This window comes from Chiloscyllium punctatum, chromosome 22, assembly GCF_047496795.1.
Source record: "Chiloscyllium punctatum isolate Juve2018m chromosome 22, sChiPun1.3, whole genome shotgun sequence".
Classification (NCBI taxonomy): Eukaryota; Metazoa; Chordata; class Chondrichthyes; order Orectolobiformes; family Hemiscylliidae; genus Chiloscyllium; species Chiloscyllium punctatum.
In genome coordinates this window covers 50989585-51009277 of record NC_092760.1, presented here as the reverse complement: position 1 = coordinate 51009277, position 19693 = coordinate 50989585, and the positions used below count along the sequence as shown (strand labels likewise).

General features: G+C 41.6%; 1 protein-coding gene across 3 annotated transcripts in view; it reads left to right on the top strand.

Moving 5' to 3' along the window:
- Positions 1-19251, top strand: part of LOC140493628 (switch-associated protein 70-like) — a 138958-nt gene extending 119707 nt beyond the window's left edge. For all 3 annotated transcript variants that reach the window (XM_072592266.1, XM_072592267.1, XM_072592268.1), the window contains 3 exons: positions 1932-2130; positions 5591-5687; positions 15141-19251. In XM_072592266.1, the coding sequence (XP_072448367.1) occupies positions 1932-2130; positions 5591-5687; positions 15141-15253 (409 nt within the window). In that variant the 3' untranslated portion in view covers positions 15254-19251. The remainder of the gene's footprint in view (positions 1-1931; positions 2131-5590; positions 5688-15140) is intronic.
- Positions 19252-19693: the final 442 nt, after the last annotated feature.

The following is a 19693-nucleotide window of genomic DNA, read 5'->3' as shown; positions in this document are numbered from 1 at the left end:
ACCTTGTCAAACACCTTACTGAAGTCCATATAGATCACATCTGCAGCTCTGCCCTCATCAATCTTCTTTGTTACTTCTTCAAAAAACTCAATTGAGTTTGTGAGACATGATTTCCCATGCACAAAGCCATGTTGGCTATCCCTTAAATAAATAATAACCAAAATTTAACAAAAAAAAGAGAAAAAATCTCAACTAACTACTAATCTAACCTACAACTAACCAGAGTGTATAATTAAGTCTCTTACATTATTCAAATAAGGGGAAAAAAACGACGGATAACACAGAAATTGAGTAATGAGATACATGCTCGGAATGTATTAACATCAAATCCTAACAAAACCTGTATTCATGCGGGATTCCTCTCCCAAGAGACCCGGACCAGCCAGGTTCGCCATCTCAATCAAATAAAAGCCCTTGTTAGGATGGCCGAAATATCTGTATTTATGTAATTCAAGAAGGGCTGCCATATTTTATGGAATAATGCGGTCTTTTGGTGCACCATATTTGTAAGGAAGTCAAGAGGAATACATTCTATGATTATTCTGTGCCAATTCGAAAGTCCAGGGGGACCCTCAGCCACCCAGTTTACCAAAATATTTTTCCTTGCACAGAAAGAGAGAATAGAAAATAATCTCTTCCGGTGCAAAACCAGGGAGGGAAATTCGAAAAGCCCAAAAGGAGAGATACAATTTCTGTTCCTAAGATTTCTGTCAGAGCATTTGCTACTTTAGTCCAATATCTACGGATCTTATGACAGGTCCATAAGCAATGTGCAAGAGTGCCCACCTCTATTTTACATTTGGGACACATTGGAGATGCGCCTGCCTTAAATTTTGCCAATTGGTCCAGTGCTATATGGGCCTTATGAAGTATCTTCAACTGAATGATCTGAGTTCTGTTGCAGATGGTGATACTTCTAGCGTTTTCCCAAATGTCGTTCCATGTTTATATAGAGATTTCTAGTCCCAAATCCTGATCCCATCTTTTAAGCAGATTGTCCATATCTCCTGATATTTCCTCATGTAATAAATGATAAATAGTGCTGACAGAAGATACCCCATTGGCCATAGCACTCTACATTCTCTATCTGATTTATAAAGACGATCTAATAACGCAGTCTTCTTCTGTATGTAACCTCGAATTTGGACTATTTAAGAAATCATCTCTAGTGCTTTCAGATATTATGAAAAGCTCTGTAACTATATGCACTAAAAATAATACCCCTAGTTAACAGAATAATTAAGTCGTTATTTAGAAGAACAGTCTGTTGAATAGTCGTGAATTGTTCCAGTACTCGTTTAAGGAAAGTGTCCTTTGTGATTTGTGCTTGTCGTGTTTTTAAACTTCACATACAACTATCAATAGTTGATCTTTTAGCTTTGAAATTACATTTTCATAATTCATACAATTCTATTTAAACACAAGTACTTTGTAAGCATTTCATCTGTTCTGTACTAGGAGAGAAGTGATTAACCAAGACCATTGTGCTGGAAATTTTCAAATCAGCCTGTTCAGGGGCATTGTTTCACACCTCTAAAACTTTTGGGTCTTGAACCAGGGAACTGTTGGCCCAGCAGCAGGGACACTACTACTGCACCACTACAGTTCCTGTGCTGGAAACCGTGTGAATGAACTTGATAACAACACTGTTTCTAAAGTTCAATGAGTTTAAAAAATCCCTTAGGAAAGGTACCAGAGAGTGACCAACTCTCACAAGAAGACAGAGAACTCATGAGAAAAAGAAACAGTTTGTTTTACACATGATTAGACATAAAATATTTCTCTCGTTTTTGATTTCAGTAAGAGTGCCCTTGTATTTTTCTTGGGTATGTTAGATATTAATTGCAGGATAGAACTTTTACTCATTTGTGCCTAGAGAGAGGGACTTGAATGTGAAACCTGTTAACTTTGTCAGTATTTTTTGACTGCAGATTGCTGGAAGAGGAATGCAGTAAACGTCTGGATTTGGAGAGGCTACATTTAAAACAACAACAAACCATACAAACAACAGAAGCAGAAAAGCAAGAACTGGAAAACCAGAGAGCAATGAAAGATCGTGCGTTGGATGCAGCAATGAAGCAACTAGATGAACTTGAGCGGGAAAGGAAACATGCACTTGAGCAATATGGGGTAAGACTGACACACAAGATGACATACTCATGTGGAAGATTGCACAAAGATCAAGCAAGTTTCTTGATCTTAATTGCTGCTTCACAATGTGTAAATGCTGAATCAATTAATTTGTATTCTTCTAATTTGGTAACATCTGAAAATGGCCATGCACTTCCTTCAGCATGTAGTTGTCACTTCTAGACTTTAATTATATGTATTACAATGGAAAATAACAGATAATTTTCTACGCAATTAAAAACATCTACTGAGACTGCTGCTGTTGTCTCTGAAAATTGTGTATTTGTGTTTGGAACTGGAGATGATGGGAAGAGATTAGGCTGTTGATGAATATTTATTGAACACTTTCTATTTACATGACAAGGATTTACACAAGGCTATATGGACCCATCTTCTATGGGTTATGGTTGTCATTTTATCATTCCTCACTCTTAATGTAGACTGTTCTATTTACATATTTAACATTAACCTTTACTCTATAACTCTCCTCAAGTCTCTGCCTTCATGGTCAGTTCACTGAGAGCCACGTGGTGATTTGGCTAATCTATCTGATCTTCCAAACTGCTCCCCTATAAACCTTTTGGTCTCAGTGTCTTTCTTCAGGAAGTCTCCCTGTTACCTCAAATAAATGCATAATTTTGTTTTTCATTTCTGTCTGCCTGGTTAAACAAATAGTTTTCAATGAAGTTAAATCTTCCCTCAATTGCTGAAAGCCACATTATGTCTCTTCTATAATGATATGGGCTTTGAATTAATTTGTCTGTAGTTGGAATTCTGAGCTAGCCTATCAAAGCCATTAAAAACAGATCAATAGTCTTTCCCAATTACTGAGTGTGTCTATTAAATTTTACCCTTTCTGGAATAGTGTTCCTCTAAATGATCTGCATTGACAGCTTGTATAACAACTTCATATGCAGCCTTTTTTTTTGTTAATGCCCTTCTGACCAAGATGTTGTCTGTCTTGCCATCCTTGGTGCAGACACTGGCATTGATCTGTTCTTTGGTAGCTTTTCCAATAGTCCTGAAACTTTTTTGGGTGCCCTCTTAAATCTGCAATGTCAGTGCTGCCACTTCTCCATCTGATTCGGGTCTATTCCTTTTCAAAGCACTCCAGTAAGGGTTTAAATTTTTCTATTGCTTCTCTTTACACATGCTTCCTGTGCTTTCTAATTTACTTGATCATTTATTTCTCTTCTGTTCCCATTTCCTGCTTTGTCCGTCAATTCATTCACTGTTACTACCTGTTATCAATGTCTATGAAGGTTGTCAGTTTTTGTATTTGTCACTAGAGATGGTGGAGACTGCAGGAGACTAGGCTATAGGTGAATATTCTCAGCTATTTACTGGACAAAGCTTTACATGAGATACTACATGGAATAATCTTCGAGTGGTTATGGTTGTCAACTGATCTTACATCACTCTGTAAACCTTTTGATTTGCATATTTAACATTAACCTCTTACGCTACATTGAGTCTTGTTGCAATATATTCCCAAAAACTTTGTAAGTCCAATTAAAAAAACTTGAAGGACCATTCAGAGCATGCAGTTACATTTATAAAGGTAATGACAATGAAACGGAGACACAGGGATAGTTCAATTGAATTTTGAGATATTGGGATTGTGTGCATTAGAGTAGAAAGGAAAGATTTTCAAAAGTTTTAAAAATATAGGGGCTTTGACAAAATTAATAATTATTAAATGATTGAGAAGACAGGGATCATAAGCTTAAGAATTCTTCCCTCACAACAAATAAGAACTTTAGGAGTAATTTCTGTACACCGGCTTTTTGCAGAATGATGCATCATGCCACAGGGATGGATTGATTTGAATTTTTTTCTTTTTGTGTATAGAATGTGAGTAGTGCTGTCAAGCCCAACATTTGTTGCAAAAGCTAGCCTGAATGTTGAACCTGGCTCAGTCTTCTCTCTGTCTCTCTGTCTTCTCATGGTCTTTACATTAACCAATAATACCCCATAATTTTCGAACTATCCAGTATTGATATTCTCTTCTTCTTTTCCCTTGAAATGTTCTCTTCATAACATCTGTTATCAGTCCCTTTCAGCCCAAGGTGTGCCTGCCAGTGTCTCTACTGTTTCCTAACTACGATGAGCAAATGTTTGTTTATTTACTTTCTTCTTCTCCTCAGTATATGTTACTTTTTCCATCCAGCTGATTCTTGCCATTCTCCTTGCAAACACAAATTTAAGAGCTATTTAGTAATTTGGTCTCCCCTTTAACCAAGGCCCAGGTCTCGCATCCATACAAAGAACATTCTGGACAAGTGCTTTACAAGTAACATTTTGTTTTTTATTCTGTGTTCTGGTTAACAGTGGTCATCATCTTAAATACAATGCTTCCTGTTGTTATTCTAGTTCTTCTTTCTTTTGGTGTCAGCAGATAATATGCTTCCTAAATACTTGAATTCTCACACCTGTTCTGGTTCAATTCCTTCCATGAATAGATGAATATTTCTTGTCTTTTGGGTATATACCAAATCAAAACCCTGGTTTTGTTCACTTTCCTTCCAAAGTTCATGCCTGTTGTTACCAGTCTGACTACTGGTTCTTATAATCCTTCTCTGTGCTTGTTACAATTGCTTTATCATCTGCAAATCTAACAGATGTTAGCAGTAATCCTGCAGTTTTAATGCCAGATTTTGTCTGCCAATGCTTCTATTGCTGTACAGACATTGAGGAAGATCGGTCATAGACAGAACTTTTCCGAACTCATCTCGCAGTTCTGAATTTACTGTAGACTACTCTTATGGTTTTGCATCCCTAGTTATATTTAAGGGGTTGATGAATTGTCTTCTCAACCTACGTTCATCTACTGGAGATATATCCACATTGCTACTATAGAGAGAGTTCTCAGTGACAAGGAGGGAATGACAGTTTTGTTCCAAGTCAGGATGGTGTCTGTCTTGGAGGAGAACACTTGGATGTTAGTGAATTAGAGACCCTGATTCAGTTTCAAGGATAATTAGATGAATATTTGAAGCAAATACAATGGAGAGAGAAGGGGAAAGTTTTTTTCAGATTACTTTAATGAATAAGAATTTAGGGAATGGACTCCTGCTTTGTATTTGACCTTATAGCTCTCCTTCTCTCACTGAATCTCTCTGTCTCTGTCTGTCTGTCTGTCTCTCTCTCTCTCAAATTCCTGTCCCATCTCAACTTCCTTTTTACTTGTCTGGGAATGTGATGTAGCTTCCAAGATCTATGGTAATTCTCTTCTCGAGTAAGACATGTGGGAATTGCAAAAGGCATACCAATAACATGGGCTGTCAAGATTCTCACATGATTAATGTCATTGTAATAGTGCTCAACAATTCTGCAATCTCTACTCAACAAGATTTTAAATCTTATATGGAGGAAGAAAATTGGGAAGAAGAGGTAATAATTGAAGCTTTGTAGATGTATGAGTGCAATAAACTGGTTCAATTCTTTATAATTTTGTCAGGAAGCAGCAAAAAAATTAGAGCTGGCAGCTAGCAAGACAAAGAACTGGAAGGCCAAGGTGGCTCAACATGAAGGATTGCTCCGACTTATCGAGCCAGGTAGGGGAAGTTGACTAATTATTTGTACAATAGAATATAATAATCTAGCAGCAGTAAAGCCTTTATCGTGTACAAGGGCCCACTAGGTTGGAGATGGCAGTGAAGAGGTTAATATATCCTCGTGTAATTATACCTGAATGTGATTTTTAAAAATGGTTGGAAAATAAGTTATTTGTCATTGTTTTGGTGAAAGTAAGGCATCAGTCACTTATGCAAGTAGAAGCAAAATACTGAAAATGCTGAAAACCTGGAGAAACTCAGCAGGTCTGGCAGCATCTGGTGGTGATAGAACAGAGTTGAAGTTTTGAATCCAAAGACTCGTCTTCAGATCCTCATTCTGAAGAAGGGTTTTCAGACTTGAAATGTTTACTCGGTCTCCCTCTCCACAAATGCTTTGCAATTCCTTGTTGTATCACTGCACGAAGTAAGATGATGTCAAGGAAAGATTTATGCTGATTCCTTCCTTTTGAAGCATTTTTCATGAACTGCAATTTGTTTTTTTTTTGAAGAACTTAATTTAGACAAAGTATATAAGTATTTTGCTGTTAATCTTCTATTCATAACCAATTGATTTGGGTGACAAATTAGAATAAGTGCTGGATAAGGTTATTTTTGTAAACCTATCCAATGTGAGAGATTAATGTACATATCTGTTCCCTTTTCTCCTCCAAAGTAAACTTTTAGGATTCCGATAATCAGAACATAAATCATTGTAGGCTCCACTATGCAAAAGGCTGAATTTTATGGAATTAATATCCAGTATGGTCAACTGTGTTGATTGATCTTTACTGTATGCTGTATCTTCATCACAGCTGAGAACAATTTGATAACCATGAATAAAAACCTCTGTAGGGGGAAAATAGTTGGGTTGTTAATTCACTGTTGATTTAAGAGCTTCAATTCTTACCTGTCTTTCTGAAATAGCCTAGCAAACCACAGAGTTCCCTCAAACCACTTCAGAGAATTCTAAGAACAGAAGAAGAAATTCCCATGGCACTTATCTAGGATTCAGATGCAATAGAGGCACGTGCAGCTGTAGCCAATACCGCAAAACCTTTCTCAGCAACATCCAAATATTTGTACAAAAATTGGAAGAGCTGTCATATTGAGTAGCCCAGGAAGACTTTTATTCTCAAAAACATCTATTTCAGCCAATGTCCTAGGCTCTGTCTTCATCCACCAGTAAGTCCAACCCACAGTGGTATGCAGTTTATACCCCTTAGCATTGACTCAAAACCCTATGAAGTTATTAGTAATAGGTCAAACATGGAAAAGGAACCCTGATCACTACCTACTCTCTTCTTTTTGGAGATAGAATCCCTACACTGTGGGAACAGGCCCTTCAGCCCAACAAGTCCACACTGATTCTCTGAAGAGTAATCCACCCAGACCCATTCCCCTACCCTATATTTACCCCTAAATGCACCTGACCTAGACATCCCTGAACACTATGGGCAATTTAGCATGACCAACTCACCTGACCTGCACATCTTTGGATTGTGGGAGGAAACCGGAGGACCTGGATGAAACCCATGCAGACACTGGGAGAATATGCAAACTCCACGCTCAAGGCTGGATCCCTGGCACTGTGAGGCACCAGTGCTAACCACTGAGCCTTAACACCACCCGACAAGATGGCATCATGTTTTCATACCGAATATAAAATTCCATCATATCGCATGGCATTACCATAGTGTAAGATTTGGGAGTCCACATATCTTAAATTTTATGGTCTAGTCAATTACAAAAGTAGGCTAAGTTGGTGAGCCAGTCTAAAATATTTCCTGAAAAGTACCTCCAAGTTCAAAAGTGTTTTTACAAGTTTTCATTGCTGTTTTCATTGGAGAAAAGAAGGTTTAGGGGTGACTTGATAGAGGTGTACAAGATGATTAGGGTTTTAGATGGGGTTGACCATGAGAACCTTTTTCCACGTATGGAGTCAGCTATTACGAGGGGGCATAGCTTTAAATTAAGGGGTGGTCGGTATAGGACAGATGCTAGGGGTGGATTCTTTACTCAGCGAGTCGTGAGTTCATGGAATGCCCTGCCAGTAGCAGTGGTGGACTCTCCCTCTTTATGGGCATTTAAACAGGCATTGGATAGGCATATGGAGGATAGTGGGCTAGTGTAGGTTAGGTGGGCTTGGATCGGCGCAACATCGAGGGCCAAAGGGCCTGTACTGCGCTGTATTTTTCTATGTTCTATGTAAGTCTCACGGAAATGTTTTGAGTCAAAATGAATGATATTTAATAATAGCAGTTATTTTCACTTTGAGACACAAGCTCTCAACATCTGGCTGATTGGGTGCTAGCGTTTCTTGTAAAAACAGCAGGGAAACCCCATGCACATGCCATCATTCTCTGTCATATGATTGCCGCGTTGGTTTAAATATACCCCACAACTCTGAAGTCTGTGCAGGAATATCTGAAGTTCAAAAGAATGTTATTGAACACAGAACATTATAGCGCAGTACAGGCCCTTCAGCCCTGGATATTGTGCTGACCTGTGAAACCAATCTAAAGCCTATCTAACTTACGCTATTCCATTTATCGTCCATACGTTTATCCAATGACCATTTAAATGCTCTTAATGTTGGTGAGTCCACTATTGTTGCAGGCAGGGCATTCCACGCCCCTACTATTCTGAGTAAGGAAACTACCTCTAACATCTATTTTATATCTATCACCCCTCAATTTAAAGCTATGTCCCCTCGTGCTAGCTATCACCATCCAAGGAGTAAGGCTCTCCCTGTCCAGCCTATCTAATCCTCTGACCATCTTGTATGCCTCTATTAAGTCACCTCTTAGCCACCTTCTCTCTAATGAAAACAGTCTCAAGTCCCTCAGCCGTTTCTCATAAGACCTTCCCTCCATACCAGGCAACATCCTAATAAATCTCTTCTGTACCCTTTCCAATGTTTCCACATCCTTCTGATAATGCAGAAACCAGAACTGTACACAATACTCTAAGTGCGACCCCACCAGAGTTTTGTACAGCTGCAACATGACCTCATGGCTCTGAAACTCAATCCCTCCACCAATAAAAGCTAACACACCATATGCACTTTTAACAACCCTATCAACCTGGGTGGAAACTTTCAGGGATCTTTGCACATGGGTACAGAGATCTCTGTGCTCGTCTACGTGACCAAGAATCTTACCATTAGCCCAGTACTCTGTATTCCTGTTACTTCTTCCAAAGTGAGTCACCTCACACTTTTCCACATTAAACTCCATTTGTCACCTCTCTGCCCAGCTCTTCAGCTTATCTATATCCCTCTGTAACTTGCAACATCCTTCTGCACTGTTCACAACACCACCTACTTTAGTATCATCTCTAAATTTACTAACCTGTCCTTCTACACCCTCATCCAACTAATTAAAAAAATGACAAACAGCAGTGGACCAAAAAACAGATCCTTGCGGTTAGCCACGAGTAACTGAACTCCAAGATGAACTTTTCCCATCAACCACCACCCTCCGTCTTCTTACAGCTAGCCAATTTCTGATCCAAACCACTAAATCACCCTCAATCCCATGCCTCCGTATTTTGTGCAATAGCCTATCATGGGGAACCTTATGAAATGCTTTACTGAAATCCATATGCTCCACATCAACTGTTTTACCCTCATCCACCTGTTTAGTCACCTTCTCAAAGAACTCAATAAGGTGTGTGAGGCACGACCTACCCTTCACAAAAAACCATGTTAACTATTCCTAATCAAATAATTCCTTTCTAGGCGATTATAAATCCTATCTCTTATAATCCTTTCCAACACTTGACCACAGAGAATCCTAGGATAAATCCCATCCAGCCTAGGAGATTTATTTATTTTCACACTCTCCAGAATTGCTAACACCTCCTCCTTATGAAACTCAATCCCATCTAGTCTAATGGTCTATCTCAGTATTCTCCTCAACAACATTGTCATTTTCCTTTGTGAATACTGATGAAAAATATTCATTTAGCGCCTCTCCCATCTTTTTGGACTCCACGCACAACGTCCACTACTGTCCTTGACTGGCCTGAATCTTACCCTCGTCATTCGTTTATTCCTGACATACTTATAGAAAGCCTTAGGGTTTTCATTGATCCTACCTGCTAAAGACTTCTCATGACCCTCCTAGTTCTTCTTAGCTCTCTCTGTAGGTCCTTCCTAGCTAACTTGTAACTCTCCAGCACCCTAACTGAGCCTTCACATCTCATCTTTACACTTCTTTAGTAAACCATGGTTCCCTCACTTGACCACTTCCTCCCTGCCTGACAGGTACATACTTATCAAGGACACGCAATAGCTGTTCTCTGAACAAGCTCCATGATTCACTTGTGCCCATCCCCTGCAGTTTCCTTCCCCATCTATCCATCCTAAATCTTGCCTAATTGCATTACAGTTGCCAGCTATAACTCTTGCCCTGTGTTATATAGGGGAACCGCGATTATCTGAACGAGATGGGCGGGCACTATTTTGTTTGGATGATCGTTTATTTGGTTAATCGATTAAATGCCTTTTCTCTGGGGCTCAGAGTTTTTAAAGTCTGCTCCCATTCAGGAGACTGCAACAGCACACAGTGCGTGAGACCCAGCCCCCACACTGCCCCCCCGCCCCCGCACACCCAGCCTTCCAACCGCCCAACACCTCCCCTGCCCTCCAACACCGCGCCCACATCCCCGTCCAACACCGCCCCCGCACTCCCATCCCCGTCCAACACTGCCCCCGCCCCCATCCCCTTCCAACATCGCCCCCCCATTCCCGTACAACACTGTGCCCGACCCCATTCCTGTCCAATACTGCCCCGCCCCCAAACCCCGTCCAACAGTGCCTCCGCCCCCATCCCCTTCTAACACCGCCCCTGCCCCCATCCCCTTCCAACACCACTCCCCCCACCCCCCATTCCAGTCCAACACGGCCCCACACCCCGCCCCCCGGCCCCCATTCCTGTCCAACACCGCCCCACAGCCCCCCCCCACCCCCCGGCCCCCATTCCTGTCCAACACCCGGCCAGCCCCCATCCCCTCCCAAAACTGCCCCCCCGACCCCATTCCCGTCCAACACTGCGCCCATCCACCATTCCCGTCCAGCACTGTCCCGACCCCTCAACCCCATCCAGCACTGTCCCTACCCCTTCAACCCCATCCAGCACTGTCCCCACCCCTCCATCCCCGCCCAGCACTATCCCCGTCTCCATCCATGTCCAGCACTGTCCCCGCCCCCATTCCCATTCAGCACTGCACCCCCAACCCCGTCAACACTGTCCCCGCCCCTCCATCCCCGTCCAGCACTGCCCCCCTCTATCCCCGTTCAGCACTGTCCCCCCATTCCTGTCCAGCACTGTCCCCGCCCCCCCATTCCTGTCCAGCACTGTCCCCGCCCCCCCATTCCTGTCCAGCACTGTCCCCGCCCCCCCATTCCTGTCCAGCACTGTCCCTGCCCCCTATTCCTGTCCAGCACAGCCCCCCTCTATCCCCATGCAGCATTGTCCCCGCCCCCCCATTCCCATCCAGCACTGGCCTCCTCTAACCCCGTGCAGCGCTGGCCCCAGCCCCCCATTCCCGTCCAGCATTGTCCCCGTCCCCCATTCCCATCCAGCACTGCCCCCCTCTATCCCTGCCCAGCACTATTCCCCCTCCATCCCTGTCCAGCACTGGCCCCGCCCCCTCCATCCCTGTCCAGCACTGGCCCCGCCCCCTCCATCCCTGTCCAGCACTGGCCCCGCCCCCTCCATCCCCGTCCAGCACTGGCCCCGCCCCCATCCCCATCCAGCATTGCCCCCGTCCAACATTGCCCCGCACCCTCCAACCCGTCCAGGACTGCCCCTGCCCCCTCCACCCTGTCCAACACTGCCCCTGCCCCCTCTCTGGGGCAGCTGGCCTGGACACCAACAAAAAGACTGCTGTTGCTGCTGCCTTTGTGGGATAGGTCTCCAAATAGCGCGGACACACGCACACTCACGCGCACACATACTTTTTACTGCAACGTTTTGACAGGTTCCACCTCTGCCCTGTACAGGACAATGTTGATCAGATTATCTGGGGAAGCAGGGAAGGTACGGGTAGAGAGGGGGTGGGAGGTCAGTCATTTGGAGGCAGTGCCTGTTTAATCACTGTAAACAAAAAACACATTGCTGTTCGAAACATGTCTTTGATGTAATGTTTCTATCGGGACCTCGAGAACTCCTTTGGAAAATCTGATTTTCGGATAATTGGTTTTCGGATAATCGAGGTTCCGCTGTATATCTATCCATTTCCGTCGCTAAAGTAAATGTAACCGAATTGTGGTCACTATCACCAAAGTGCTCACCTACCTCCAAATCTAACACCTGGCCTGGTTCATTACCCAGTACCAAATCCAGTGTAGCTTCACCTCTTGTTGGCCTAACTACATACTGCGTCAGGAAATCGTCCTGCACATATTGGACAAAAACTGACCCATCGAAAGTTACCAAACTATAGTATTTCCCCACAACAACTACACTGTTACTGTCCTATCCAGAATCATATTTGCAATCCTTTTCTGTATGTCTCCGGAACTTCTCAGAGGCCTATAGAAAACCCCCAATACGATGATGTCTCCTTTCCTATTTCTAACGTCAGCCCATACTACCTCAGTAGACGAGTCCTCATCAAATGTCCTTTCTGCCACCTTAATGCTATCTTTGACTAACAATGCCACACCACCTCCTCTTTTATCTTTTTCCCTGATCTTACTGAAACATCTAAATCCCAGAACCTGCAATAACCATTATTTGGCATAAATCTCTCTCTCACTTCTGTTGACTAAAGTTGTCATTCAGTCTTTAGTCTTCTGACTGTGCATCAAATTGCTTCTTATTAGCCCTTTTCGAGCCACTATTTTCTATTTAACCGCTTCAGACATGTTATTACACATCTCTGAAGCAGGTGGGACTTGACCTTTCTAGCCGCTATCTCCTGTATATGGATCAGAGATATCTGAACTCTGGCTCCCCAATGACTGAATGGCACATTATCAATTTCAGATTGATCTAGGTAATATGTTCCCAATTCCAGATCAGTTTCTTTAAAAGGAATGGTCATCTTACTGAAATCACTTGCTGCTATCTTCTGATTTGTTCCTTTAAATGTCACTTGTATCCATTTTATGATAACTTGTCCCTTTTTAGTTTAATATCATTCAGATAACTATGAAGTTCAGAGGCTGTCAGTACAGCAATTTGTGCATCTGTTTAAGAGTATGTAATGTCACCCTCTAGTGATTTAATATTACTTCAAATACTCCAACTGTAATTGCACATTTAGTTAAATTCCATTTAAATTCCTCAGATATGAAGTAGTCTGTACCTGTCTGCCACAAAACTAGATAACATTCAAAGTAGGATTGATAAGTAGCAAGTAATATTTGTTGTGCACAACTTCTAGGCAATAATTTCTCCAACAAAGGAGAATTTAATCACCTCTTGTAATGCCATCACCAAATTCCTCACCAAAAATACTCTGAGGATAATCATAGGCCAGAAACATAACTTGAAACAAAAGCGACCTATGTATATACTGTGGCTACAAGACCAGATTGGGTGCAGGGAAATCGACAAGATGCAAAGCAGTGGGTGATGGAGCATTCTTCTTGAATGGATAATTCAACAACACTCAAAAAGAAAACCTCTTGACCACCCAGGACAAAGCAACCTGCTTGATTGAAATCCGATGCACTGACTTTTAAATGTTCCCTTCCTTCAGCACAGGTTGACCATGGCAGCAGTGTGTACCATCAACAAGATGCACTGCAGCAAATTGCTAAAGTTTTTTTGCCAGCACCTTCGAAATACATGACCCCTACCAACTAGAATAAGGGCTGTCAGCACATAGAAACAGCAACTGCAAGTTCTTCCTCCAAGTTGTACACTATCCAAACTTGGATGTGCAATGCTGCTCCCTCAAAATCCTGGAGCTCCCTTGTTAATAGCACTGCATACACCTTCATCATGCAAATTCTAGAGGTTTAAGATATCAGCCTACATCCCATGAATTAATAAAAAATCTTTAATGCTAAAATGTTACAATATAGCAATTTTATCTTGTTTTTTAAAAAACACTAAACTGTTTCAACGCTGGGTAGCTAAAACCAAGTAGATTCCATATGGGGAGGAAGTTAGAATGGAGATACGTCAGAGGGATTCTGGATTAGTGGGGCTGGGAAAGCACAGCAATTCAGGCAGCATCAGGCAGCAGTAAAGTCGACGTTTCGGGCAAAAGCCCTTCATCAGGAATACAGGCAGAGAGCCTGAAGGGTGGAGAGATAAGTGAGAGGAGAGTGGGGTGGGGGAGGGGGGTGGGGGTGGGAGAAAGTAGCATAGAGTACAATAGGTGAGTGGGGGAGGGGATGAAGGTGATAGGTCAGGGAGGAGGGTGGAGTGGATAGGTGGAAAAGAAGATAGGCAGGTAGGATAAGTCATGGGGACAGTGCTGAGCTGGAAGTTTGGAACTGGGGTGAGGTGGGGGAAGGGGAAATGAGGAATCTGTTGAATTCCACATTGATGCCCTGGGGTTGAAGTGTTCGGAGGCGGAAGATGAGGCGTTCTTCCTCCAGGCGTCTGGTGGTGAGGGAGCAGCAGTGGAGGAGGCCCAGGACCTCCATGTCCTCGGCAGAGTGGAAGGGGGAGTTGAAATGTTGGAGCACAGGGCGGTGTGGTTGATTAGTGTGGGTGTCCCGGAGATGTTCCCTAGAGCGCTCTGCTAGGAGGCATCCAGTCTCCCCCATGTAGAGGAGACAGCATCGGGAGCAACGGATGCAATAAATGATATTAGTGGATGTGCAGGTAAAACTTTGATGGATGTGGAAGGCTCCTTTAGGACCTTGGATGGAGGTAAGGGAGGAGGTGTGGGCGCAGGTTTTGCAATTTCTGCAGTGGCAGGGGAAGGTGCCAGGATGGGAGGGTGGGTTGTAGGGGGGCATGGACCTGACCAGGTAGTCACGGAGGGAACGGTCTCTGCGGAAGGCGGAAAGGGGTGGGGAGGGAAATATATCCCTGGTGGTGGTGGGGTCTGTTTGGAGGTGGGGAAATGTCAGCAGATAATTTGGTTTATGCGAAGGTTGGTATGGTGGAAGGTGAGCACCAGGGGCGTTCTGTCCTTGTTATGGTTGGAGGGGTGGGATGTGGACAAGATACATTGGAGGGCATCTTTAACCATGTGGGAAAGGAAATTGCGGTCTCTAAAGAAGGAGGCCATCTGGTGTGTTCTGTGGTGGAACTGGTCCTCCTGGGTCTGTGGTACATCAGAGAGAAATGAGCCAGGGAAGATTTGCGACAATAATTTCTGTAAAATAATGGAAAATGTGGAATTATTACCTGTTCCATTACTCTTGGCCTCAAACATACACTGTAATTTCTAGGTCATTATTAAGTTTAAGATATTGTCATTCTCATTCAGTGCATATTGAATTGTTCCTTTTTATTGTTTGTTCTTTCATTCTTGTAGGCCCAAAGGGTCGTCAGCTGATCACTAATTGGGGACCAGCTGCCTTTACAGAGGCTGAGTTGAGTCTGCGAGAAAAGAGCTGGCAGAAACAGAAAAATAGTGCAATGCAGTAATCTACTATTTCATAACCGATCAAGGTTTTACACTGTATTTTGACAGGCTACACACTGGAATAAAATGCCATGGACATGTTCATTGTGGAGGCAGAACTATTTTGAAACTGTTACACAAAGGAGTATTTTATACTAAAATCTTAACGTGCTGAAGCTTCTAAAGTATGTTGGCACACAGAGCAAAGGACAGCTTGTTTTGTAGTCGATGTGAAGTTTGCTCAGACTTCTCGATAAATATTGTCAAGTTAATTTTAAATACTTTAAAGCTTGCTTTCAGCATTCTGTAGTTTTTATACTTGGCTTAAAGCCTTTTTTTTTGCTTGCTTCAGTTCTTCGCTGCACTGTTTTATTAATTTTTGCATTGAGTTAGATGTGTGACTGATTTAATTTAGTTATGTAATTTTATAGTGTCATAGGATAAACTAGTTTTGTTATTACTTTCATTCACAGCATTAGTCTCCTCAATTCACAACCTTTATTTCCATCTGAATTGTAATAAAACAGTCAGCTGAGGCTGTAGCGTTCACAAAATGTAATGTTGAATGCGTGAAGTACAAATTTGCCCAAGGCAGTCCAATTGACAGCTACCTATTTGCAGGAGGAAAAGAAATCCTGTACTTTTTAAATACTCGCCTTTCATGATCACAATGCCATTCTTGATGCAATTTGCCAAAAGACCTTTGTCTGGCAATATTTAATCTGTTTGATGTACTGTTTAAGGAGAACCAGCTCTGATATGATGGGCCAAGTGGCCTCTTTCTGTGCTGTAATAATGTGTTTTTGACTTGGAAGCCCTTTAAGAATGGTGGTCACGTGCTGCATTTGGGATTCCTGACTCCTCTTCTGCACTCTGATTTTCACCAAACCCCTTTAAGGTTGGAGGTTTGGGTTATGGGCTATGGGCTTACTTCCTGCTAACCTAGTCAACTCCAGCTTGAGGCTTGTTCGACTCCTTCGTAATCATTGTGGAGTTGGGACCTCTGGTATTGTGAAGCACAGTCTGTCTCAGAAAACCTTTTTAAAACATAAGTTCAGGGCGGCACTGTGTTCAGTGGTTAGCACTGCTACCTTGCAGCGCCAGGGACCTGGGTTTGATTCCAGCCTCAGGCAACTGTCTGTGTGGAGTTTGCACATTCTCCCAGTGTCTGTGTGGGTTATCTCCAGGTGCTCAGGTTTCCTCCCACAGTCCAAAGATCTGCGTGTCAGGTGAATTGGCCATGCTAAATTGCCCAAAGTTATAGGTGCATTAGTAGGGAGTAGGTGAATGGGTCTGGGTGGGTTACTCTTCAGACAATCGGTGTGGACTTGTTGGGCCGAAGGGCCTGTTTCCACATTGTAGGGAATCTAATCTAATTTTTTAAAATTTGTACTTCACGCATTCAATATGCATACATGACCAAAATGCTAAGCTGTGACATCTTTATGCTGTTTGGTTCAACAAACCTCATAGTGCAAACAGGATGCTGTTTTTAAAAAAAAACTTTAAAAAATAATTCATTCATAACTTTCCAATATTTATCCAGACCATTAAATGTCTCAGTAGCAGAAACTACAGCACTTGTTCTAAAAAAACATTGTGCACTTGACAGCAGAAAGCCAGAGCTGTTAATCAAGCAATATTTTCCCAAAGCTCATTTGTTTCAACTGTTTAATGGATTTCATGGATTGCAGCTAAATTGCATTCTTGAACTAGTGGATTCACTAATTCTATACAATGCATTATAAGCAAATGGATCTAGAAGTACCATCGGGATTATGAGGGTTGGGTGGTGGGGGGGGGTATAGTATGGCGTGGAAGCAGCAGGGAGAGTGTAAGTGGTCTAGGGGCTTTTACCTTTGTCATTAGAACAAAATGCATCAGCCCATGGTATCAAGGCTGATCTTTTAAACAAGCTATTTCAGCGCTTTTAGCGGCCTTTAACCACATTCCCAGGTGGGCTGGCTCAACTGCAGGCTCTCCCCCCAATGAAAATTTGCAAGCACTATTTCCCAAGGCATGCATACTATGCTCGGAATTTATTTGATTCCTGTTGCATGTCCCAAAGTTAAAAATCCAGGCCATTGCCTTCAATAAAAATATTGAATTTTATGCAGAAGTTTAGAGTATAGCTTCATTATTTTTGTGTTAATCTAATACATAAACATTTAAATTTACTTGATTAATTTTAGTGATGGTATGTAAAGAATTGTCTGATTATTTCCCAAAAATTGTTTGAATGAAGCTAATAAGTATTTTAAATTTGAGTTTGTTTTTATGGGACACGTTTTTTGTACATGTCTAAACAAAGATCAGGAACTAAAAGCAAGACAGACCTGATCATTTGCTTGATTACTTGTGCATTTTACACCATGCATCTTTCATTCTTTTAATGCCATTATCCCGTTGTTGAAGAGAGACTTGACAAAAGTCAGTGTTCTGTTCAGTTGAAAATTAAACATATATTCTACTGATATCCGCAAGAGGTTTTGAGCAGCAGTAGCATTGATTTGCATGTAATTTAATTCTGCCAGCTATTATTTTCTTTATATGCAGTCTCTGATCAATGTTGTTAGATGTAGGTAATTAGATTTGTAGATGCAGAAATTATCCAACTGGTGATTGACCATTGGCTTTTTCAGCACTGCAGTGTTATTTCCAGAACCAAACCTTTGCTGCACGAAACAAGTGAAATATGGAATAACATCCAAGTTAGATACAGTACAACAAAATTGTTCAGTTGTGGAAATATTCACCTTGGAAGAAATGACTGCAAGATGGGGCAGCAAGTGTCTGTGAAAGATCCATTAACATTAACAATGGACCATAACAAAGTTCCATCCTAGCATTGTTTTGATTAATGAATCAATTGGAAATTCCTCTGTCAAAAATTTTGTCAAGCATTGATAGTTGGCTAGATTGCTGAGTTGAATTACAAGTGCCATATTCTTGACTAGATGTCATAGCATTAAAGACATGGAGTGAAATATGTATTTATCCAATTGGTAGCTCAACCATACAGTACAGGAAGATCACAGGTTCAATCCATTGTCTGTACTGAGCTAGCTGACCCCTGTGAAGCTGGTCTCCAGTGTCCCTGCTTAAAGACTGAAAATTTTGAGAGTTCCCACTCCTGATGACTATTTCATTGGATGAGGAATAGTCATCTGTAGTTATTCCCCCACTCTCCATCATTAACACATGTGAATGATGGCCAAATGGACAAAATATCAGGGCAAAGCCATCCCTCAAAGGAGAGAACAGTTTGACCGATTTCTTTTAAGAAACTGAATCTAGTTTCTTTTATAATCTTTCAAAATACATTCAGGACTTTTTGTACAACCTCAGTAGATTCCAGGGGACATGAGAAAGATCAAAGCTTTTGGGTATCAATTATTGTGCATTTGAATAATTAACAAAAATAACTTGTAATATCTATGTGAAACCAATTTGAGAAATATGTTGAGCTTGCTAAGAAAATTCAGTGCTAAGATAATTTTATTTAAAGAAATATAGAAAAAATTGGAGTTTATAACTTCTGCAACTGTTTTTGTCTAGAAGTGACAAATATTTGAGAGATAATTATAATTTGATTTTTCGACTTTTTTTTTTAAAAAGTCACTTTTGAGATAAACTGTTCATTTTCAATTTGTCTTTTAACTATGGTTTGTGTAAACTTGTGGAACAGCTCCTGGTTAGGTTTCTTCCATAACTCTGGCTTCAACCATTAGTTGAAACTGGAATCAACTGTTCACCTTATCATCCTGAACCTAACTGTGATCACTTAAATGGCTGGTGTTTATATATGATTGATGTGTTGACATTCATCTAAAGTGCCAAGATTAATGTAAGAATTGCTTTCTGCAGTCGCCTTACCTTTTACAATTAACATACTCAGGTTTATATTGCTGTCATAGATTTTTTAACTACAGGCAAGTTAATATTTTGCAACCAATTGTAATTCAGCATAGAAACAATGTTAGTGATGAAAATAAAAATGATATGTACTTTAAACTTTCAATATGGTTTCTGACTCCAATATACAATGCCACCTCTCTCCTGTAATTTCACTAATTTTGCACTTCGAGCTGTGGGAGTGCCTGATTTATATCTGCTTGTCATCTTCAGTACACCTCTATCTATTTGTGTTATTTTAAAAGAACTATGAGGCAAAGTACAATAGAGAGGGAGGGAGGGAGGTAACTACCCACATTGCTCTTGTGCTGTACTGTTCTGACCTTGGATGGCTATCAGGAATGGGAACCTTAAGTTGGCAAATATGATTTATAGATTAGTGGTGCTGGAAGAGCACAGCAGTTCAGGCAGCATCCAAGGAGCAGCGATATGATTTATTTTCTCTGTCTTTTGTACATAAAATGTTTTATTAGTAGCCCATTTCAATATTCCGCAAAACCTGGACAGTGTCGATGTTTGGGCTTCCAAGTGGCAAGCAGCATTTGTGC